Below are 25,207 nucleotides of genomic sequence, written 5' to 3' on the forward strand. Positions count from 1 at the left end.
GGAGTTGGAGCAGACTTGCATATAAAGTATGTAATAGACCTTTTAAAGGCATTTCCTCCTAGTCCACAGTATCCAGTCTATCTGGTTGCTGAATAGGTTGGACCTGCACCAGCCAAAAGCAACTTGTCTTAAAGGCTGACAAAGGTTTTATACCAGAGGCCATTATTCCAGTGGAGGCACTGCGTGGAGGAGTGTCTGCCTTCCCGGTGGCAACTGTCTACACCCCGTTCTCCCAATTTTCATTGTGTCAGCACTCCTGCCAATGCAATGGGAAAGCAATACCAGGGTAGTATTTTTAGTATTTCAGCTTATATTAACAATCAGTGGAAACAGGGAAAAGTCAGCTATGATGTATGCCTGCAAAGAATTTATAAGTTAAGAATCTCTGGTTAACAAAAAAATATCTGACCTGGTTAATTAACAAGACAGTAACTTTTAAAGAACATTTGTGACAAAGTTTCATAATTACCTTGTTGATAAAGTTAAGAATTTCACCACAAATACTCAGAAAAAAAATCTATTCTGTTATTCTTTTGTTCACTAAAGTTCAATATCAACTTGCTGAAGATAAGTCCACTCCCGTCTTTTGTTTTGTTTTAAGATAATTTAACTACGATCACCTTATAGCCTGTTTTATTTCAGGTCAGCTTAATTGCAGAATTAATACCACTATTCTCAGTAGATCTGAAAGTTATTTTTTAGGTCAGAAGTATCACATTCTTACCTATTTCTAAAGCTGTGTGTGGGAGGTGGAATCATAGCTTACAAGAAACCGAGTATGATAATAGAGGTATTGTCAGCTAGTAGCACTCCAAATAATACTTGCAAAATAATTTCAAACCGACAAAGTATTATCTTGTGATGCTAATCGGATTTTCCTGTAGGACTGAGAGAAGCAGAAGCTTTGACTATCACAATGTTCAAACCAGATCCTGTAAATTCACTGAGAGGGACACGTCATGAGGGCTTAGGCACATATGCATTAAGGTAATTTATGCAACTATCTGTTACAGAATCTTATGGTATAGGTTAAATTTAACACACAAGCTCATGTTTGAGATTAATATGCAATTATCGTCGATATTATCTTGCTTAGCCTCAGAGACCTATGCAAACAGTACCTGAGGTCCTCCCCCAAACTTCCAAAGTTAATGTGTTTTTTTTTTTCACTCCCAGCCGAGATCTGTCGCAGTGCTCTACAAGCAAAGTAACAAAGGCTGGCGATCAGCCACTGACGGGAACGGTGTGGGTCGATGTGTTTTCCAGATTGGGATTTAAGACTCACAACAATATGAAATTTGTCTACATCGCATGTGCGGCAGCACTAGCATATGGTGCTGTTTTGACTTCGTGTCGTGCCTGGCTCCTTCCAAGCTGTTAACTCTCATCTTGCTGCCGCAGCTCTCGGAAGAGAGGCCCTGGCGAAGCGAAGGAACCAAGGCTGGATATTAAAGAGGGGAATGGAGCATGGTGGAGCGTGATGCCAGGCTCCTTGAGGAGTGAGGCTGTTATGTAGGGTTTTGTACCACAATCACACAACCATGGCGTGCTTTGGGTTAGGAGACACCTGCAAGACCATCTATGCCCACCCTCAGCCACAACCAGGACCCCCCTGCCCATCTTGAGGCCGCCCCTCACCAGGCAGGGCACACCCCCCCTCCATCATGGCCGCCCCCCTCAGCCCGCGCTCCCCACGCCCCCTCCGCCCCGACGCGCGCTCCCGCGCCACTCCCCCCCCCGCTTCCCCCTCCGCCGTGCCCGCGCCTCGCCTCGCCCCGCCCCCGGCGCTGCCGCCCGGGCCAATGGCGCGGCGGCGGCCGTTAACCCCTGACGGGGCGGCGCGGCGCGGGCGGAGCAGGAAGCGGCGGCGGAGGCAGGAGGCAGGCGGCGGCGGGCGGGGGGGGCGCTGGGAGCCGGGAGCCGGCCGCTGGGGCTGGGAGCCGGGCGCTGCTGCTGCCGCCGCCGCCGCCTGGGCCCCTTGGTTCCGCCCGCTGCAGGCAGCGAGCAGGGCACCGGGCACCTGTCACCGCCGCCAGGCCGAGCGAGGAGGAGGAGGAGGAGGAGAAGGAGGAGGAAGGCGGCCTCCGGGCTGGTGCCAGGCGAGGCCCGGTGGTGGTGGCGGCGGGGCTGGCTGAGGAGCGGCGCTGACGGCGGCGGCAGCGATGATGCCGGTGAGTGGAAGGGGCTGAGCCCGCCCTGCCGCAGGCCCAGGGCCGCGGCACCCCCCGGGCTCCGCCCGTGCCCGGCCCCCGGCGCCCCCTCGTGTCCGTGGGGGGGGGGGGGGGCGGTTGTTCCGCGGTTCGGGGGATTGTTATTTTTTTAACCCCTTCGAAACACCCATTTTTTAAAAAATTAAGGGTTAATTGATGTTATTTCCCGCCGGGCAGGTAGCTCTGGCTCGGCCCGGCTCCCTTCTGGGCTTCAGTCGGTGACCCCGCGGCTTGCTCACGGCAGCTGCGGCCCCCCCCGGTCCCGGGGAGCTCCTGGGGGTCGGGGCTGGAGGCACCGAGACCGAGACACGAAAGGCTCCGGGGGTCTCGGGTCTTGGGGGGTCCCTTCTGGGTGCCCCGAGGGCTTAGGGGGTCCCTCCTGGGTGTCCCCCTGGTCGTGGGGGTGCCGTCCTGTCAGGGGGGTCCCTCCTGGGTGCCCTGCTGTCAGGGGGTCCCCCCCAGACCCTGCCTCTCTCCAGCGTGGGCTGAGGAGATGCTCTGGGGAAGGGCTCACGTGTTTGCGCTGATTCCACGGGAAAAAAAAGGTTTTATTTACAGGTCCTCTGCAGTGCTTGCAGCCCAGATGCCGCCGCAGAATGGGTTTTGGTTGGGGGATAGGGTGCTTTGCTCCGAGGCTGAGAGGAGGAAGCGAAGAGCTTCACCTGGACGTAAAGTTTCAGGCTGGGCAGCGCAGGCAGCGATTAAAAGCAGGCGTTATGGCGAGCTCGTCGCCGTGCCTCAGCTTCCAGTTGCCAGGTACCAAGACACCGATACTGAGAGAGAATTCCTACCAACAGATACCAAAATCCCCAAATTCTTCCCCAGTATCACCTGCTCCAGCTGGCCGTTGGCTAGCCAAAGCAGCACAGAGGTAACCGTCAGCTCTCCCAGCTTCCAGCACACCTTGGGTTGTGCTTTACGTTCATCGCATTCTTACCGAAAGCCCGGCGTGCCAATGACAGGCTAGGTCATCAGGAATGTATTTGCTTCCCATTGCTGCCTCGTGTGTGTTTCAGGTGAATGTCACAACTTCCGTAGTGCGGCGCTTGGCTTTCTGTAAAAGTCCCTCTTGTGTTTGTGTTGTGTGTTTTTTTTTTAACTACTGGATGAGTGTTTCTGCCAGTGTTGTTGCCTTCGTGCTTGTTTAAATATAGCAGTCGCTTGTGGTTATTTGGAAGTGTTATAAGATTCAGACTTGTGTTATGTTTTTGAAATGTACTTCAAAGCGTTTTAATACTGGCGGCTGAGTCTTAATAAAAACAAATTACCTCGCTGCAGTGGTAGTAATGTTCCAGATTAGAGTTTACTGAATCTGAATCCTAGAATAATAAATATTTTGCCTTTCTGAAGAGCTTTTAAATGCTGTTACGGACTGTCTGTCAGAAGGTAGTTGGGAACATGTGCATTTAAATGGACACTTTGACAGCGCCATTAGTCTGACAGGTTTTTATCCCAAGTATTTTATTTCTGGACTGCAAGGATGGGGGGAAAAATACTTAATGGAGTCATCGGCATATAATATCAAAATAATGTGAACATGTGGCTGTGGTACTGGGTGGTGTTTTTTTTTTGTTTTTTTTTTGAGATTTCTTAGTCTGAAAAGGGAAAAGCTTGTACTCTAACTTGTTATGTGATGGAATTCCTTGTATTCAAATTCATAGAAACATTTTTTCCTTGATCCTCTCTTTTTTTTTTTTTTGTCCATAATTAGTGAAAGTATATAATAATAGTAGGAGGAGAGACTAATAATACTACTATTATTGAATTGTAACAAGTGGGCATAGCTACGGTTTTCTGTCAACAAATTGAAATGTTTGAAAAGTATCCAACTTTTCTAATTTTTTTAGTGACTTGCATTTATCACAGTTGAAGTACTTTATTGAGGCCGTTTCTGGATTCATAATGTTTTTACATTCCATACTGTCAATTTTAAGAAAGAAGTCGTATCTGAAGAGTAGAAAATTGAATTATCGAGATATATTTGTTTTTTTTTCCTTTTTCCCGTGTGGTGGATTTTTTTTTTAATGTGGGAATAGAATTACTTCTGAAAGGTTTCATCATCTGTGATTTCTTTTGCTGCCAGGTTCTATATAAATACATGTTGCTTACTCTAATTTGTTTTTATGAAATGTAAAAGCAACTTTATTGGTAGTTCTGAATACAGCTTGGCTTCCAAGGAGTGATGAGATGTGGACTGCGCTTTGGTTAATTCTGTGTGAAACTGCAGCTCTTCTTGAAAGATCATCCCTGAGGCATATTTTATATTAGACTAGACAGTACACAAGTGGATCTTGAATATTACAATGTGCATTAATATTTTCCTAATCGCTGCACGTGTTCCTGATCTGTGAAGATAGATAACAATTGATTAAACACAAACCAAAGATGAGTATCTGCAGTGGTTCTCTTTGAATTAAGCTGTCTTCCAGGTGAATTATAAAAAGGATATTTTTTTTTCCAAATGACTATATGTTTATCGTGTATTCAGTCGAAAACCTTTCCCAGCAAGTCCACAGTGCTCATCATTTATTTCTAATTTAAAAGCAAAATATTTTCAAATCAGTGTGCACTGTTCTCTTGCTTAGAAAGGTCACTGCTAACATAATTCTACATTGTGTAAGTCTGAAGGAAGGCATACACTGTCATACACTTAGTACTAGGAATTTTCGGTGATGCTGAGATAAAATATATTGCAATTAATTTATAGCTGTATAATTAGCAGCAGTACTGATATCATCCTTGTTTGCTGAATAAATGTGAACTGACTGCAGAGAATAATTTGCAAGTTTATCAGCCATTATTAATGGAGTTATTTATTGCAACAAAGCTTAAAGGCCATTTTGTCTCTTTTGGATCATGTCACTGTTTTCTTAGGATGTCAGAATATGGCCTATTCTATGGGAAGTGTGAGTTCATAGCCTTCAGCATGTCAACAAAAGGGATGCTTTGTAGGCTACTCTGATGCTAGAACATGTAAATATACTTAATAGAGGCTTGTGGATTCTAATGAAACATGAGAAAATTCTGAGGCACATGGTTGCGTTTAGTGATGAAGAGAAACTAATAATGTAGATCAGATTGTCCATTATAGACTTTAGAGAGGACAGGTACTTAACCTGAAAGCAAAATGCCACTCCATCAAATCAAGTTATGTCAATCTACCAAGTTAAAGCTTGATGTAAAGTGCAACTCTTCTTACTATATTATAAAAAGCATTCTAGCTTATTCTTCTAATTTTTATATTAATACAATGTACAGGTATGTACATTGTGCTAAGAGTTGCTCATGCATAGAATAAAGACATTGTCTTTTTAAGGAGAATTTGCAGTCTAATGCTCTATGTTAAAATCAAAGCTCAGATATCTTCTTAAACATTCAGGGACTTTTAGATCTTGCCAGACTCCAGCAAAGTCATTTATTTTTATTTTCCTTAAATTGTTGGAAAGTGTTGTTTTTAGGTATTTTAAAATATCATTGTCACTTCCATAAGCGTCTTCTTCATTAGTCTTGTATCCTGTGTCTCACTGGTTCTTAAATTACAAGACTTTTAAGTAAATAAATACTATAAAGTTTAACACTTCATGCTGTTGGGTTGGTAGGTACATTTTTCTGGTAGTTTGGAAGTCTGCCATTAGAATCAATTAAACTTGGCAGCGTATAAGAATCTGTAATGTATTAAGGATTATATCCAATTGAATGTGTTCAGTGTTTTGAGTTACTGAAAACAATTTTTTATGACAGGTAATAGTAAAAATATATTGTGCAATAAGGGATGCGGTCCTTCAGGGGTTGATTTGAGTGTCAAAACCCTTAACGCTTTCAAGGGGACAAAGTGTAAAATCTGTAACAAATCAAAGGACAAGCAAATATATGAACTGTTTAATTAAGAAAAAGAACTGTCTTGAACCCAAATTTTTAGTTGCTTCACCTAGATTTTAAGTCACACTCTCTTTTTGCTTCAGCCTTGCTCAGAAGCTAGTGTGTGTGATCTCGCCTGTGTTGGAGCGTGCAGGTTTATCGCGATGGTGCAGTAGGATGTTGGAGCGACTGGATTCCTTTCAAGGCTGAGGTTTCACAATGCAGATGAGCTGAATTCACCATTTCCTGTGGCCAGTGGAAGTGCCTGTTTCCTTCTTCGTTGCTTCTTGCTGCCCATTCCCACCGTTTGCTTTGAGCATGTTGTACTGCTTGCCTCAGGAAACCGATCGAGGGCACTAAAATAATATTAAAAATGCATCCAAAGAATGCTGAAGATATAATATATACACATGTGTATGTGTATAATTTGCCAGACTAGTGCATTAAATCAGTTCATATTATGACTTCTATTGTCTGTGCCAGTACAGGAGGGAGCAAGCTGTTTGGCTGAGAGGGACAGAAGGGAAGGGGGAGTCTTCCTGTTTCAGCCTAGGGTGGTTACTCAGGTTAGTCGTAAGGTGGTAGAAGCTGGACCCTAAGCAACGTATCTTGAATTTTGTTCCCTTAATGCTTGCTATATCAGTAGAACAGTGAAATTAAACTGAACGATGTTATTACACTGCCGAGATCTTCAGAAATAGCAGTTATGGCTTTACCAGTTTTTACTTTTTTTTTTTTTTTTAATTTTATTTTTTTGCTTGTGAATCCAGTAATGCTTTATCTGTGTTCCCTGAAACGGGAGCAAGTGAGGGCTTGGGGTGCAATGTGTGGTCTTAGAGAAAGTCTGGAGAAGCAAATACAAAAGAAGTTGTGACCAAAGAAAATAAAATTAAAAAAAAAAAAGAAGTGCAATGTTCAGGTCAAGGCCACTACTTTGCTGTCACATTTTTTTCCTACTTTGCAGTATTATGTTCCTTCTGGCTTCTGCCAATTATTCTCACCTAATCTCCTAAGATTCATAGTGTAACTTAGCCTAGACGTTCACTAGTTGGAAGTACAGTTGAGATTTTTTGATTTCCAATTCATTGCTTTGCTTAGCAGCAGAGTTGTATTTACGGGTGAGGAGACTGCAGATGTAAAACTGATATTTTATTTAAGGAATTCCAACCTCAGCAGGTAACAAGAGTTCATGTAATCTAAACTCATTGCAGACGGTGTGTTTCACCTATATATCTGCCTACTTCAAGTTTGACCGAAGGATTTCAGCTTTCCCATGACTAAAATATTGCTCACAAGACGAGGCTGGGGGAAACTGAGGCTTCAGGTGTGTGTGTCGCTGCAGGGGCTGCTGTGAGGCTGCCTTCCCTGCTGCCCCCTCTCGTGCGCTGGTGTTTATCTGAATCAGTGCTGAGCCACTTTACTTTGCTAACTCAGCAGGAAGTTGTTTGCTTTTTTTTTTTTTTTTTTTTTTTTGTCGGGGTACTTTTCTGCCAGCTTAGCACACCAAAACCGCCTCGCTGCGGGGTCAGAGAGGCACCGGGACCAGCACAAGAAAGGGCAGAAACGCGGAGGTTGCCAGAAGGGCGTAATCGCTTTTATCAGCTTACCAATGGGATTTTCAGCCTGAAAGAACTCCAGGGTAGTGCACGAGTACGCTGAGATACGCGTAGAAGATTTTGGTATGTGGTTTGTGTCCCAGGTGGCAAATTTCCCAGCTCTCTGAAATGAAAACAAGAAAACAGTGCAGTGCCCCAGGGCTCCGCCAGGCTGATCTAGGAGAATTTTACAGATCCCAAATCCTATGGGTTGACCTCATGCACGTAAGTGCAACACATTAGCTAGCATCTGAATTAATCGTGTTCTGCTCCTCTCCTGGGAGTCAATTTTTGACTCTGAGACTGGCAAACATCACTCTCCCCTGAAAAAAAAAACAGAATATATCCATCTAGATCTCCAAAGGTGAACAGCTGAGGGTTGTGAGAGTTAGTGTTGGATAAAAAAAAAAAAAAAAGCAGTATTCAGGGCTTCATTATTAATACATAGACAAAAGTAATGCTTGTGCTGCTCTCTGATCTTTAAGGAAAAGAAACAGGGTGGTCTGAGACCAGCAAGATTACCATAGCCATTAAGTGTAGTTTTACCTGCATATAAATGTTTTTGTAGTTTCTCCAGAAAGCTGGGTTAAATCTTAGTTTAGAATAACAGGTGCAGTTTAAGTTAGAGATACACTTTGAACATGTTTGCATGAGGAAATCTTTCTGTAATCCACTTTCTTAATGCAGTTTGTCTGACATGGTTCAAGACAGTGAGTGCAGCACCTGTTGGCATTCTTACTGCTCTTCTGTAGGTGGGACTTGCAGTGCAGCTCAACTTTTTTCTTTTTCCCAAAGCTTACTGCTCTTGGGTGAAGAAAAATAAAACAGGCTTCAGAAAGTATATGGATATCCTGTAAAATCTTAACCAATATCATGGGTCAAAATCCAAGCCCATCCCATCTAGCCAAAGACAAGTGTTCAAATAGCTCAGACACTTCCTTTGAAAAGATAAGTAAGAAGAGGGTACTTGCACGTTTCTATAGAATATTGAGTGTTTGTGAAATTGTTCTCAGGCTGTAAGGATTTTGTATAGAGAACAACACATTAGCCAGAGCACATACTGTGTGCTGATGTGGTCAGCATAGAAGCTACCACCTCTAACTGCGTGAGATACTTGGCTTTATTAGAAATACTCAAGCAGGGTCCTCGTAGCTCAAGTTGTTGTGCAGATGCATTGACAGAGAGAGGTTAGATTTTCCTGCTGTGTACTTAAAAACAGCAAGTTCTTGGAAATGAAACAGTTTTGTATGATTCTGCAGGCTAATGAATGGGCTAACGAATAGGTTAATTACTATTCAGGCTCCAAACAGTGGGACTGTATGTACACTTTGGGAGATGACTGAGTTCCTGAAACAGTGTCTTATGAAAATAAACTGTGAAACTCATCTCTGTATGCAGCTTCATCTCTGCATGCGGCTCTGAACGTCTCAGCATGCCTGATGCTTAATGTTCTTCCTCACTGCTTTATTGTCCCAAGTTATCCGAGTTTTGGAAAATTTTAGCTACACGTCTGAATCATGGTTTTCTGCTAGTGGAAAAAGATGTGTAATGGCTCACCTCCTTTACACTTGTTAATCATGTCAGCATCAATGCAGTCATTTCAAAAACCATGCCACTTGGATTGGTGTCTACTAGCCCGTGTCACTGGGAAACGTTTGCAGTCCTTTCTCTGACTAGCTTCTTGGAGTACTGATGCTGCAGTGTGTCCTCTGCTCTGTTGTCATTTACCAGCACTTCAGCAAGACTCCGTTTGCTTATGGGGAATGTGCCATAAGAATCAAGGCTTTACATTGACACAAAGCAGTTCAAAGTGCGATGCTTGCAGCCCGTTCCCCCAACCCAAATTCCTGACTGCGGCACTTTCTTTACCTTTCTTTTTCGGATGATGGATAGCAGTAGTGTTTGCTTTTGTAGTGCTGATAGGAGGTGAAGTTCTGAACTAGGTTTAAATCAGCTTGAACTATAAGCTGCTCTATTGACCTCAGTGTGCTTCTGGGATCCAACCCAAATACTTAAGTTGACACATAAATTATATTATTTCAATATAAGTCCTTTTGCTCATTTTTTGTTAGAGATAAAGGCTTTTGAATTTCAATTCACTTTCACATTTGCCTACCTTTAGATTTCTTTGATAGCATTTTATATAGACTTTTGGTTTTACATTACGAAATTTCAGTCAGAAAAAGCACTTTGGGGATGTATAAACTACACTAAATAAAAGAACTTACTATACAGCATTTCCAGTATTTGTGTATCTGGAGTTTTCCTAACATTCAACCTAACAAGTCTTTGACTGTGATTTGGGTCTTCTAGATGCTACTGCATTATCCCTATTTACTGCTGTCCCTATCCCCAGCAATCCTAGCTGATTGAGGAAAAAAAGTGTCCTGAAGCAACCCGGTACTATTCCGTTTGCGCTCCCAGAGCTCGGAAGAACTGATGACATAAAATTGTAAGTGAGCATAATCTGGAGCATGCAGGTACTTGCCTGTACCTTTTCAGAAGCAGGATAAAGCTTTTGATTGGCTTTTTCTTGCTGTTTAACAAACTACACAGAAATTTTTAAAGGAGTGAGGTCTCAGCAGCCTCTTCCAGTGCTCAGGGCTGAGCGTATCTTGGTTGTGTCTGAATTCCTTTGTCATCCTTTTCTCTTCCTTTCACCACCCTAACAGGGGCCAGAGTTACTCAGTTATCCTCCTCCTGTCAAGTACTGCAGTTTTTTTTTTGAGGAAAAGGTGTCTTCTGACATGGGAGCGGGCACAGTAGCACGAGTGTCCTCGTGTAGGTAGGTGTGTGTGCATCGGGGTGCGGGGCCTGGCTGGGACGAGCTCCCTGGTGTGCAGGGGGCTAGGAATGCCACCCTGCTTCTGGCATCCTCTGGAGGACAAGAAGGAGAAAAAAAGCTTCCCCTCTTCTCCCCCAGGAAAAGCATGCTAGGTATGTTCTTCTTCAGAAGAACATATTTTTTGAATGTCTGTATTTAAATGTACGTATTAGACATATTTAATTCAAATTCTTTTATGGCTTTGATTTTCTCGAAGCTTTGGGGAAAAAGGAAACACGCTCACTACAACGTATCCTCTGCATAGGTGGTTGAGCTCACAGTTGGTATAGTGTAATAGAACATGATATTTTTACCTCAGTAAAATAGATTTCAGAAATATGTAAACTAAACCGTCAGTTTGCCTAAGAGGAAGTGATAAGTGAATCCAGGTACCTGTCTCATTAAGTATAATTAATTTAAAACTAACTTTGAAGAAAAACGATCATAGATGTGTGAGCTTCCTTTCTTTCCCCAGTATGATCCATGGATTTTTGATCATACTGCAGAAACTAAAGGAGACTGTATATAAAGCAAGCAAGCTGATTGTCTTATTGAATGTACAAATTCTCATAATTTTCATCTGGAATTTAAGGTGCCTATTTAGTTGAAGATTCCACAAGTGTGTACAAGCCTGGCTTAGAGGCCCTTTGTGTAATCACGCATGTTTGTAGTTAAGCGTGTTCAAAATCAACGAATTGCATGTATTAGGCATTTACAATAAAGCTTACTTAGGAGGAGCACAGAGGTGAAAATAGTGAGAGGGAGATTGGGTGGCGAAGTGGAATCCAAGTTACCGAAACAAGTAAAAGGCTTAAATGTAATGATACTATAAATACGGTGTTGGGGTTTAAAGAACAGCAGGAGTTCAGAAGAATTATACTTGTGTGTTGCTTCCTTGTATGGGCTGCTCGCATCTACCAATTTTAATCTATAGATTTATGTCAAGTAATTTTCTGTTCTGCAGTTGATGTAGAATTGTGCTTTATGGAATTACACTTCCAGTTCTACTTTATATTCTTTTTCCTACATCATTCCATGTGTTTTTCAGAGGCCATTAATGTCTTTATGATAAAGTGCTTTAGTAGGATCATAGACTGCGTTTTACTTTCCCGCTGAGTGATTTATGTCATCTGCAGTTGTATAGCATTGCTGAATATGAGCTTTGTTACACAGGGCAAGTCTTCTTGGACCTTATGTAGTTGCTGCATTTAATATAAGATAAGAATTTATACCTGTGAAAAACTTCATGCACCTCATCTGCAGTTAGAGCATTCAAACCTCTTTACATGCTGTGTGGAGGAGGAATCCCCTTATTCCTTTAACATAGAGTTTTGAGGCTGATAATACATTACGCAACCAGAGGATGTAGCTGTGGTATCCTTATCTTCCTCTCCCTCCTAGATTTATAATTTCCTTCCTAGAAGTAACAGTTACAAATCAGTCAGCCACATAACTGTACTGGATCAGATACTCAATTTAGAGACAATATGCTTATGGACCATATGAGAAAAAGGAAGGGGCTACACTGTGCTTGTATGGCTTTTATTATTTATCTGATTTAACGAAGTACATACAGACATTTTCAATTACTTCCGAAGGGAGGATGACAGGATAAAAGAAGGAAGTCCAGTGATATGTCTTTTAAGTTATATGCTTCTTTTAAAAGATCCTGATCATCCAAAGGGCTGGTGGGCCTTAGATTTGGACCCTCCCATATACCTCCCAAATGCACATGTATGTTAAGCGCTCCTATTAATTAATACCAAGTAAGGTATTAAAATTTTTTGATTTTTTTTGTTCAGAAGCATTCAGCTTGTAGCAACAGTTGGAAGATGGGCACAACGTGTGTTAATATAGGCCCAGCTTTGCCTCTCAAATATTTATTCATGTGATACAGTTTGTTTTTCTGGCAGATAAAGATACGATCTGCTTTTGGAGAACAACCAGCTTAGATTTTTTCCATCCTTTTCGAAGCAAAACAACCCTTCCCTTTTAAGAAACATTCTCCCATTTCAAATTTATTTAAAATGTCCTCAGTTCCTAAGAGGTTAATTTTTTTTATTTTTTTTAAGTTGCTGCATTTTAGAAATCTGAAATTATTCTTCTGATTATATTCCCAGTAAACCTATCAACGGTACTTGTTTGCTAAGGAGGAAGGAAGACTGCATGGGATCGGAGTGTTTGCGTTTCTGACAAAATGCATTAAGGGAGGACAATGCTATTTCTGAATGTTGAAGCAGGCTAAATATGGAACCTTACCAGTTTTTTCTTCCTTCTGCCGCTGCTCGTGGGGAAGGGTAATGTAGCAGTTCTGTGCATCGCAAATTAAACCGAGAACCTACTACTCTTCCTTCTGCAGTTCATGCATAAGGTGCTACACAGAAAATGTAGTTTATAATCTGCTCTGAGAGAGATGGGTTGTTTCAGTTCTGCTGTTTTTTCATACTGTTGGTATCTTTGTGTGTTTTTGTTCCCCCCACGCTGGGTCACTTGCTCACTCGTTCTGTGTTTTCTCTATTAAGGGAATGGGTCAGGCAGAAGAGCGCGCTTTGCTGCTGCAATGGTAGAGTGAGAGCTGAATGCACTGTTGGTGCCATCTCTGTCTGCCTTGCTCTGGATCCTGGGTAGTGTTGACAGGAATGATGATAAACATTCCCTGTCCCTTGACATGAAGAGGCAATCAGAAACATAGTTTACCATTTTATATTCTCTGCTGCTTGAATTACATCCAGCAAGAAGAAAGACTCTGCCAAGAATGGAGGAGTGCTTGAACTATAGTATTCTTAGGCGTAAATACACGGTGGATTTTGTTGTTGTTTTGTCTTTAAGCTGGTTAGTTGTCTTCAAAAGTTTCACTAATTTCAGGAAAAGCATCGTGTAAACATCTTTGGTAGATGCTAGCATCGTTTGCTCTTTGAACTTCTGCTCCCTATTGCCCCCTTCAATGGAAAAAATCACTTCTGTCTGTCCTGAGACAGACAGAGCCTTATATGTAAATTTACTTCGGATGAATACTTAATGTTTTTCATTATTCTAACATCAAACAAAGATGACTATTGCACAATGAGAGGATAGCAGAACTCCCCTACTGCAACCTTGCCTAATTAGGCGAAACTTGATCTAGCCTATCTTGTTCCTGTCACAACTGTGGCCTGTCTTGTTTCCTTAGAACATCTTATCACTGCTCGTCAACGCTGCTTGAATTCATGTGCCAGTAGACCAAAAATACTCCATTGAAGTGGGTTTTCACTGTAGTTGCTGCACAGAAACTGCTCTAGGCTTTAGCTCTGCACTATTATATTTCTATTCACTACTATTTACACATGAAGAATATTTTAAGGATGGTTCTTCACAATATTATTAAAACACCAAAAGAGAAATCTTGGCTATCAGGAAAGACTGGACTTAACTCTAAAAACTGGACAAAGGACAGAGTTATAAAAAAGAAGGTGGGATTACTTTGCTTTTTGTTTCTTTACTGTAAAATAATACACTTTGTGATTTTGTCTTGTAAAACTTAATGGTGATTTCTTATAATGGTTTAGAATGTTGTATGTGGGATTTTTCCTTGAAAATCAGAGACTATTGCCTTATATGGGTCTCTTTTGTATATGAAATACCTGAAACTTTAATTTTTACCTTGTGTAAATTCAGTTAAGTGTTTTTTTTTGGGGGGGGTGGGGGGGAGAAGGGAGGATATTCTGTGTTTTTGTTTTGTTTTTTTTTTGATTCAGACAGAATGGATATCTGACAGGAAAATAGAAGGACTTTTAATTTTTAAATCTTCCATGTAAAAACTCCAGAAATGGACTGGAAAGAGTAATTTTCTATTATGTGCAATTTCCACCCTGATGATGGAAGGAAAACTCTGCAAACTGCCTGTTGAATCCCAGAGGTTATATTCTGTTTTCACTTTTTACGTTTTTGCCAAGCCAGATCTCAGATTGAATGGCTGGTATTCCCTGGAAGCAATGTGCTAAACAATCAGTATTTTGTTAATGCTTTCCACTCCCTGGGAGAAAGCTGTGGCTGTCCCTTCTTATTCTGATCTATTGAAGATTAAAGGAAAGAGTAGCACTGATTCTGGTCCCAACTTTACATATGGGTGTGGGTCTGGAGACTTCAAAAAAGTTGTTCTTTGTTTGTAAAATGGAAAAGTGGTGCTCAGTGCCCCAAATAGTCTTTATTAATTGACCAAAGGCACATCTTCAATGAAGATCTTATTTTAGTTGGTCGGTTTTTATGTGGTATGGATTTTTCTTTTGAAAACTCGTAAATGAAAAGGCACAAATATCTGTGCGTGTCCTATAATCTTTTGATGAGATTATTTTCTATGCAGTAGTTTGGTCAGGCTTTTCTGGAATTCAGTGGGGTTTGGATGACTTTGCAGTAGCTGTTGACAAGGTCGAACACAAGACTGTAGAAACATCAGCACCTCCCTTTCCTTAGCCTTGGCCAAAATGTTTTTAATAATTTGAGAACACTCAGTTCTGTGATACAAGTTCTGTGGGACACTTCTGTTGCATGCATACTTTGAAGGCTCTACTGCTCTTTCAGGAAAATTAACCCCAAACCTCACAGTTAACTCAAATCTTCTTCAGCTTTGCCTTGTGTTGTCATGATGAGTTGTCTTTCCAAGTATATTACAGTATTTTATAGTGTTGCTCATTCCCACATGCAAAAACCTTAAATAAGATTTTTCCACATATCTCCCACCCAGAAAAACTAAAATTTTTTTTTTTTGGCTTTTTAATCTGACATATGGTTCCTGAGTCTTTGAGGGGGAGGTCCTGTTTGTAGGGTTTGGTGTGTTTGTTTGCTTTTAACTTCTCTGTTTGAATACAGCTTTCCTTTTTTCTTTCTGAATGGAAAGCTGAGATTCATATTTAATAAAATGATGTCTGAAGCTGAGTCATCTTGAATTAATTTGGTTTTGCTTTTAATTTGTTGGCAGTTCACCTGAGTTTACTGCAGAATTTAAAGGAATTACAGTTGTATTGTTCTTCAGCATCATGTCTTCTTTAATGGTTTGGAAAGTCAAATATTTAATAGTATTTTTAAACATATTATTCATATCTCATCAGCTGGTGAACTGTTGTTTCAAGCTTGTCATATGCTTGTTATGTGATGTACTGATCACCTTGACAGATAGGGAAGATTTAGAGCTGTGAATGTGAGCACTGAATTGTGCTAGATGATGAGATGTGCTTGTAGTGTCACAGCCATTCCTCCCTTCTCCCCCAGGAGATTAGGGGGCCACACCTCATCTTGTACTGGAGTTCCCCACTTAACTCTGAACCATTTGGTTTAGAGGATGCTGAGTTGGAGATGTGACAAATAGTGGAAATCATGTTTGTATTTTACCAAACTATTTATATCTCAGCTTAAGGACAAATGGAGCTCAGGAAAGAGGACTGTACCAATGTAGCTATTGTTTTGATCTTGAGTCTTGCTGTTGCCCGAGTTTGGAATCACTGAATCACAGAATATCCCAAGTTGGGAGGGACTCACAAGGATCATCGAGTGCAACTCCTGCATCCCCAGAGGACCACCCAAAAATCAGACCCTGTGTCTGAGAGCATTGTCCAAGTACTTCTTGAATTCTGTCAGGCTCAGTGTTGTGACCACTGCCCTGGGGGGCCTGTCCCAGTGCCCGACCACCCTCTGGGTGCAGAACCTGTCCCTAACCCCCAGCCTGACCCTCCCCTGTCCCAGCTCCATGCCGTCCCCTCGGGTCCTGTCGCTGTCCCCAGAGAGCAGAGCTCAGCGCCTGCCCCTCTGCTCCCCTTGTGAGGGAGCTGCAGGCCGCCATGAGGCCTCCCCTCAGCCTGCTCTGCTCGGGGCTGAACAACCAAGGGGCCTCAGCTGCTCCTTGTGCATCCTCCCCTCCAGGCCCTTCACCACCTCTGTAGCCCTCCCCTGGACACTCTCTTAACAGTTTTGTGTCTTATTTTATGTTTTGTGGTGCCCCAGACTGCCTGCAGTGCTGGAGGTGAGGCCACAGGGGCTCAGAGCAGGCCAGTCCCTCCCCTGGCCCTGCCAGTAGCACTGTGCCTGATGCACCCCAGGGTGCAGTTGGCCCTCTTCACACTTCTGCTGTGTGGTTTGTGCATTTTCAGTATAATCCATTGTTTAAGGAATTCTCATTAACTAAATATGTGAACAAATGTTATTGTATTTAAATACAGCAAGTGTTTGCTAGTTTTTTTAATAAGTTAGCAATTTTGTTTACTTCACGTAACAACCAGCACAGAATTGATGTGCTTGCTGATTTTTTTTTTTTTTTTTCCCTGCAGGTGCAATAGATGAATTTTGCTGAAATTAGGCAGGCAGTAACAGATGAGGGTTTGTCATTCTAAGATTTACAGACAAAATGTATTCTAAAACATAAAAATCTGAGTGCCCTTGATGAGGCCAGCAAGTGTCATAGAAAAACTGTGTCTTTCTCAGAACTGCTTGATTCTGAGATCAGTCTCCTGTTTGTGGGTAGTAGTTGGCAAAGACTCCTATAGCAAATCAGACAATACCAGTTTGCAAGGTGAGAATATTTCTCTGAACTGTGAATGCTAGTCTTTCAAGAAGTTTCCAACTTCCACCTTTTAACAGTGGCTGTGTATATCATGAAAGATGGTATAATGGCCTACAGTATTTTAAATAGTGGAGCAGAATTATTTTTTTATGGAAAAATAAATCTTCGCATTTAAGCGGTACGTTGCTTTCAGAAAGAAATGTGCTCAGCAAGAATGTGTTTGTGTATCTAGATGTATCCCCGAAGCCTCTTACGTGGTAACTAGTGTCTTGGCAGTCCTTTGGTGGAATTATTTGCATCAAGGAGCAACAACAAGATCTCTTGCTGTTCCTCCAGATGTAGCAATTTAGGAATCAAGCCAAGAGATAATGATGCAGGGATGTTGAACTCATTCTGTTGCAAGTGCCAAATTACGTTTTTCCACTAGAAAACATCACAAGAGGCATGTCTTATATTTCTCTAACTTCAGGCTGTGTTTCTTTAGCTCATGACGTTAAATATTGCACTTAGACAGATTTCCTTTTAAATTAATAGATTTATTTGTAGTGCAACTTCTTTTTAACCTCTTTTTATTTTTTAACTTTGCCCTTTTCGGCTTTACCTGTTTTCCCTTTTGTAGCCACATGTTTATTGCCCATCTTTTAAATCAATTTATCAAAGTCCCAGCTGCTGCTTGCTTTCAAAGGAACCATCGGAATCTAAAGGAAAGCATTCCAGTGTTGTGACAAGCAACAAGCAGCCTGTATAAAAATGATGCCAGGAGAGCTGGATGTGGGTTAACAGCACTATGGCTTCTAATACAACAAAGTATAGGATTGTAATGTCTAAATGATCACTTCTATCTTAAGCAGATGCTAGAGACTTAGTATTTGTTTGGTGAGTCGTGTGTTGTGTTTTTTGTTTTTTTTTTTGTTTCTTTTGGCCCCATTTATGTCTTGCTTCTCGCAGCCTGTAGAACACCATTCGAGTCTGTGGGTTGCTCGTGTTGTTTATACAAGCATCTAGTCCTTCTAGTTGCTATTGTTTCATTAGGTTTTGTTTTCCTGGAGCACTGGAAGCCTTCCAGTCAGCTACTACTATACCTTTCATTAATAATCTGCAGACCTGTCTTGTGTAGTTGAATATATTTAAATGCCTGATGATAGTGCTCTTTCCTCTAGCAAAACTGCTGGCTTATTTCTCTGCCATTACTGAAGTCTACCTCTGGAAGAGTAAGAGACTCCACGTTCCGTATCTATAACTGGTGCTGAAGCTTTTTCTCTGTCAGTGACAAAGAACAATAAAGTGTCCTAAGTATTCCTTCAGCAAATAAAGAGCAAGTATGTATAGGTTTATGAAATAGTCTGAATCCTGCTGAACACCTGCTGTTAGACATGAAAGCTTATTTACTGAAGAAGACAAAGGCAACAGTGGTAAAGTTCTTGAGAGGAAACATCTGTGGGGTTTTCATTTAATTTTTTTGGCTTTATCCTCTCCATTAAGCTATTGCATATGTGCAGACATTACAAAATTGAAGGAAGATCTTATTTTAAGACTTCTTTTAATGTTCTACTTCCATATTTCTATAAGAGGTATTAAATATATATTTTTAAGTAATTTCTGTGCTCTGTGAAGAGAAGGAATTTAATACTCCATCACCAAGTTTCTTGGTACAAGTATTGACTGACACAGCTATCTTTTTCTTTTGGTTATGTAACAAAGTTGTCTTGTGCAGAGTCCTGTGAAGGTGGATGTCAAGGTAGATGTTTCAGTGACTGCAAAGCAGCAAGTTAATGATGCAATTATTTTATGAGCCTGTGCAAAAAAAATGCTTTTGTGAGTCTGCAAAAAAAAAAAAAAAGAAAACTTTACTCATTTCTGTATTCTTTGCAAACTGAAGACTCTACTCCACTTCTTTGACACTACCTTTCTGCATTTTACCAATGTGGTCTATAGGCATGACTGAGTCTTAAATTTTGGCCTAAACTCAAGTTATGTGTAGCTTGGATGTAAGGAAAATGTGTTCCGGAATATAGAACTTGTATTGTTATTTCTTATCAATAAGAAATTACGTGGGAAAGGGGAAAAGACATTAAAAGGAAGAAATCTCCCAATGAAAAGCAATAAGAAATTTGCTTTCTGTCTTGATAATCTTATATGAAATGTCATGAACATACTGCAATAAAACTTTCAAGAAAACTATTTTTAAAAAGTATAACTTAAAATGATTGGGACAAACCGTGCTGGTGAATAACTCACTTAAAGATTTCTTTTTAATATATGGAAATGAGATGGTTAAATCTTACTCCTTTTCAGGTGTTTACATATAAGAACATCAGACTTACTTGGGATTTGTTCTAAAAATCTCACGATATAAAGAAATAGTTATGATTTGAGTCAAGAACACATCTTTAGGTGGTTTTAATTAAAACAGTTTTTTGTTTATAACTTCATAGTCTTATTTCATTCAAAATATAATTGCTTAAAGCTTCACCTAATCAAGTCCACAATCTTAAAAAGGAGAATGTTCATACTGCAAAGGAAATGAAATTCTGCTTTGGTGCTGGAGATGTGCAACTAGAATTTCTACAGCTTTAGCTGGTGCAAAATTTATGTAGTGGCATGAATTCTGTGCAAGCTAACTTGCACAGAATGATTGATAACTTGTGACTTTTTTTTTCCTGAGCATTCTTTGTGCAGGGTTGGGAATGCTGGCATGTCTCATCACCAAAGGGTTGGTTTTCCACCTCTTCGCAGTTTTTCTTGTGTCGCATGAGCTGATTTTTCTAGTAAATGAAAATGTCAGTCTTAATCAAAGTTTGTTTGAATGATGGGACTTTGGAATTTCAGTAAGATATGCTTTTGGATGTTTCAGTTAAAGCTGTATTGTAGTTGCACCTTAAATATAGATAAATACAGAGAATGGCTGGGCTCCCAGGCCAGCAGAATCAAGGTTGGGAGGCTATCAAAATGTGTTGGGAGATACTGAGGTCTCTGCTGTGTAAAAGAAGACTTTTTTTTTCTTTGACTATTCTCAACTTGGACTTACGGCAGCTATGGACTTAACCATGACTTTATCTGAAATGGCAAAGCACAAGCTCCTGAATGGATTTTTTTTTTTTTTTTGAACGCTTCATTAGGGGGAGATGCCTGGTGAGAAGGTAATGCATTCCAGTTCCCACGAAACAAAGGGAATAAAGCAGGCATTGCTGCCAGAATTGTTCTGTACTTTCAGTCCATTGTGTGTCAGTGTTTTAATAATACACATTTTGTATTTTTGAAGCATCTAACCACTTTTCTGCTGGAAGAGGTGGAGGTTATTGGTTTTGTTTTTTTAAAACGTTTACACAATGAAGTTTCTAGGCTGGTTTAAGGAAAAAAAAGCAAATGAAAAATCTGATAAGACTAAACAGCTGCTTGTGAGTTTAGCCATATTAAGTTATTCGGTATCCAGTGTATTCTTAACTCACAGTCGGATAATTCTAAAGATGGTAGAAGTTCTTAACAAAAAAGATCTATTGTCCACTGTAGCTTTAATACCAGGAAAAGGAAAGCAGTGGATAGAAAAAAAGTGGGAGAAAAAATAGTGTCTTTCATGTTGTCAGGATGTTTTTTCTTCTTAACCCTTTCTATGCTGTTTGATCTTCATTTTAATCTTTCATAGACGGACTTTTCTAAGTGACTTTGTAGTTGTGGATATAAAGTAAGTTACCTTTGAGAATTGGAACAGTTTTCTGATCCCGTTTTTGTCAGGAACCCCGTGTTTGGGTGGAAGCGTGGCTTTTAGTTAAAAGGCAATCATACTTAAAGCAAAAATCAGGTGAATTGATCTTCATCCCTAGAACTTATTGGTTCTCTTTTTTTAGTTGAATATTAATATTATTAGTGGAAATCAACTCTAACATGCTTTAAATCCTAATATTTCAGCATGTCCTGAAATACTATTTTTTGGTTGCTTTCTGAAAGCTTAAATAATTCAGTTTTCTTGGAGTAGGGTATCAGGAGATATGTGCTTAGATTGGATTTTGTTAGCCTGAAATGCCAGCATTTGGTGTGTTATCGGAGTTAGTAAATTAACTTGTGTGTAAGGCAATGGAGAGACTTTATGTAAGGTTTATTTCTACTCAAGCACCAGTGTTTTATGTCTTGGTAGCATAAGGTAATCTTGGAGTAAGATGTATTTCTTTTTTTCCATGAAAATTGTTGTTAAAGAGGATTTAATTAAAAACATCCCTGTTCTTAATTTGAGGTACCAGCAGAAGATCAAAAGCATTGCTTTTTTTTTTTTTTGTAAGATTGCAGAAAAATGGTGAGGAAAAAAGACCTCATTCAGAAGTTGGAGTACTTAACTTTCTAGGCAATTTTGCAACTAAGAACATCAGCTGCTGTCTTCTGTTCTGTTTTTGTGCAGTTCTCCTACTTTTACTGTACTAGGGGAGTGCAGCTGGAGCTGCAAAACAGGATAGCCTGCAGAAGCTCACAGAGAACAAGGGATGTTGGACTCTCACTTGTGGCCCTGTGGGACCTTTGCCGTGGTAGATGAGTTAGATAAGAAGAAAGCATAAAAACGCCTGTTCAATGCATGGAGAGTAGAAAAACTGGTGTAAAGGACTGATTTGGCATCAGTTTCTTGATAAATGAGTGAAAAGCAATAGGGAGGAAGACTCCATATCACAGTGGGGAAGTGAAAACTAGAAAATTAATGCATAAAGATGACATGGTTAAAGCCATAGAGCCATAGGCTTGAAAAATCATTTTTTATACATTGTGACTTTTTTTTCAAAAAAGAAAGGCACATTAGTGAAAACTTGAGAAAACCAACAGCCACATTTCCAAGCTCTGAGAGTATTAGCTGCACCAATTGATAGAAGAGATTATCCGTGCCTTCAATATTGTACAGTAGTACTGTGGATGGATCTGGGACACAAGACTGAGAAAATAATTGGTGTGAAAGATGTCTGTATTACAGCTCATAATGATAGGTATGCTTGTGTTACCGTGAATATGAAATCCAGGGAGTCATTGGAAATAACTGGGTAAGGGCTGTGATGGCCACGTGGAACTTGAATTGGTGGCCAGGTGTTCACAAGAGATAATTGGAGATGGTCAGGGTTTCAGATTCATCAGTAAGGGATCAGGTCTGGACAGATAAAACTGTCTCATCTCTCTGGAAGGTGCCTGTTGAAATTTGTGGGTGACATTATCAGTCTTTGGAAACAGAGGAGATGATAAATGAGGATAAAGATCTCGAGGATTTATCCCTCCCTCCTATTTCCGTGAGAAACGGCGGGGATGATTATGTGTGCCCTTCAAATAACCCAGGAAGTACGATGGGAGAGAATTGGGAGGGGAACAGAGAAGCAGAGACCTCATCCTAAGAGGAACACGTGCACCAGCCCGACTCCGTTGAGCAGAGAAGATTTGGGAAGGATTCGGAGGTTGTCCTAGCAGGAGCTTTTCAGGAAGCTGAGAAATGAGTGAAACAACAGTAAGAGTTCAGTTGTGAGGCTGATACAGCCCATCTGGCACGGGAAAGACCTGAACTGTGAAGGAATATATTAGAGGTTGGTGGAGAAGAGTAGAAAGATTCAGGAAATAATGAAAGCTGGAATAAAGCCATTGGTTGGGAAGCAAGGCTTGCAGAGGACAGCAGCAGACAGGTAACATCTGCATCTGTATTGAGGAAAGGGTAAGATTTGGAGCTTTGTATTATTGTGGAAACCAAGTATAATTTAGAAGCACTGAGGTTACATTTCAGATCTTACTGTGTGCCATTGTGTCCACACTTGAAGATTTTTGATGATTGAATTGAAATGTTGCTATGGTTATGATCTCATTTTTAAGAACATGCATTTCTGCAATTGTTCATGTTTGGAACCCATTTAAAATGAGAAGGATTTACCAGTTTCCTGTATCCTAATCTTGGGCTAAGAACATTTTTAATACTGCTAATTTCCTTCAGTGGGTGTACTGTCTATTTCATGCGTATGCCTCGCTTATATTCTTCAGCAGGAAATTTCCAGGCTCCATCAGTGCTTCTTTGTATTTTATCTCCCTGAATTACCTCGGATTATTATTCTGCCTTCACCATAAATAGGGATAGCTATGACACTGACTTGAAAATCTAATTAATACTGCAATATGTTAATAATTTTCAATATTTTGAGTCTTTCTTTGTATGCTTCAGGCCATCTGCTTCACAGTACAATGCTTCAGTTTCCACGGTGTTACTCCAACCACCTGTTAAAAATAAATACAAATCCTTACTTAAACGAGTCTGGGGAGTAGTGTGATGGCTGCAGCACCTTGCTGCCTCGTTAGAGGGACACCTCTCCCTGGGCTGTCCCCCAGACGGCGCTGTGGGTGACAGTGTGCTTCGGAGAAGGCAGTGCTGGGGCAGGCTGAGAGCTGAGGGAGCTGAAAATGTTGTGTTGGAGGTACAGCAAACTTGGGCCTGGTCTTGCAAAGGGGGGACTATGTTTATGTTGTGGTTGAGGTTTGAATTTATGGAGAGTTGGCAGAGTTGTACGGGATAACTTGCACCTCCAAGGCCTTTCTTCTTTTTCAGCTGGTCTGCAGATGTAGGCAGATAACCTTGAATACACGAAACAACTTTTCTGGGGCACTTATCTTTACAACAATACAGAAATCGAAACTTGGAAGCCATGTGAAACCACGTGATGTTAAGTTGTGCCGTTTAGTCTTTCACAACGAGGTAACAGGGCTTTGGGACAGACCATGAAGAAGCCTAGACCTCCTCTTGATTCTGGGAGTGCCAGTGTCTTTGAACATTCTCATAAAAACTTGGTTTTCATCTTGAAATTACTGTCAAGTGTTATAGGGAAATCACTTCATAATACTGACATTAATAATTCACAGGTTGGTGTTTAAATTAAAAAAAACTATTGGTTACTTTTTTTAGGTATACCTGAAATGTAACTGTGGAGAAAAAAGTCAAACAAGTGTTTTTTATCACTCCTGTGGCTAGGAGAAGAGCTAGCTAGTTTGAATGGTGGCAAGGAAAGTTTTGACTAGACTTTAAGGAACTTTTCCTTCCAGCAGGAATCCTGGGGTGGATGGCTGAGGGAAGTTGTGGAGTTTCCACCATGAAAGGCTTTTCAGAACAGGTTGAACAAGCATCTCTGCAGCATGATGGAGCTAGAGGTGATCCTGCCCCAGGCCAAGAGACTGGCTGGGATGACCTCTACAGGTGGCTTCAAAGCCTGTTTTTTTGTGTTCATATGTGACACTTCCCCTCTTAAGTATGAGGTCAGATTCCACTACTAGAATCTGTATTAGGTGTTTATTGTGTAAAAGATTCCACAGCCACTGAGGATTAACCGGGCCTGGACCTTTTTTCATTTGTGGAGAAATAACACTGAGCTGTAAACAGTAGGTGGTTCCAGACATCTGCGTTATTAGCTGTGGTTGTATCCTAGCTCTACAACAGCTCCTTTTAGAGCTACTCTTGGAGAAACTCAAGGGTGAAGCTCTGGTACATTTACAGCCCTGGATGACTGCTGCTCACATTGAAATGCAGTTACTGTGAGAACTTCAGGGTACTGCATACAAGCTTGGCAGGTTGAGGGAGAACAGGAAGATGGGTTGGAACAGCCTGCAGGTCTGCCGAGGAGACTGAGGGCTGGGAACCCGGGCTTTCTTGGGACTGGTCCCGTGCTTACTTCTGAAGTTGACGGTGCTGGGATGGAGTGCTCCTGCTCAGTATCCAGCTGTTACTAGTGCTCATCTCCAGTTTGGTGCATGTAATGTGTCCCAGTAGTGTTCTGAATGTGTTTGTTGTTTGTTTTTTTAAAGATATGCCAATGCAAATTGAGGCACAACTCCGGTTAAGTGGCGAGTGGTTATTTAATGAAGAGCTGTTAAATAATTAGGTTTTATCATTGTGGTTCGATATGTGATATTAAATCTTACTTACAGAGAAAGTTCTTACAGAAAGAAGTAACTTTCTTTCTTTGTCTTCCTCCTAGAAGACAAAATTAATAATTTTGCAACACTCGTTAGGGACATCTATTATAGTAGCTATGTCTTAAACACCACATATCTCCATCCCCTTAAGTTTACAGAATGGTATCATGACTAGTGTACTGATAGTAAATTGAGGTGCCAGAGAGTGAGGGAGTGATAACATAGTTAAAAACACTTGTTTAATTTTGAGCAGGAACTGAAGGCTGAGTATCTTTCTGACAATGTA

General features: G+C 40.9%; 1 protein-coding gene across 5 annotated transcripts in view; it reads left to right on the forward strand.

Annotated features, from left to right (window-relative positions):
- The first annotated feature begins 1,897 nt into the window (after positions 1-1,897).
- Positions 1,898-25,207, forward strand: part of PPP1R13B (protein phosphatase 1 regulatory subunit 13B) — a 70,630-nt gene continuing 47,320 nt past the window's right edge. For 2 of the 5 annotated variants that reach the window (XM_082762554.1, XM_082762555.1), the window contains exon 1: positions 13,702-13,936. In XM_082762554.1, coding sequence (XP_082618680.1) covers positions 13,811-13,936 — 126 coding nt within the window. In that variant the 5' untranslated portion in view covers positions 13,702-13,810. Of the gene's footprint in view, positions 2,172-13,701; positions 13,937-25,207 lie in introns of those variants that run through there. The other 3 variants (XM_082762557.1, XM_082762558.1, XM_082762556.1) reach the window with 2 other exon arrangements.

The sequence above is a fragment of the Aythya marila genome (genome assembly GCF_965140915.1).
Source record: "Aythya marila genome assembly, chromosome: 5".
Taxonomy (NCBI): domain Eukaryota; kingdom Metazoa; phylum Chordata; class Aves; order Anseriformes; family Anatidae; genus Aythya; species Aythya marila.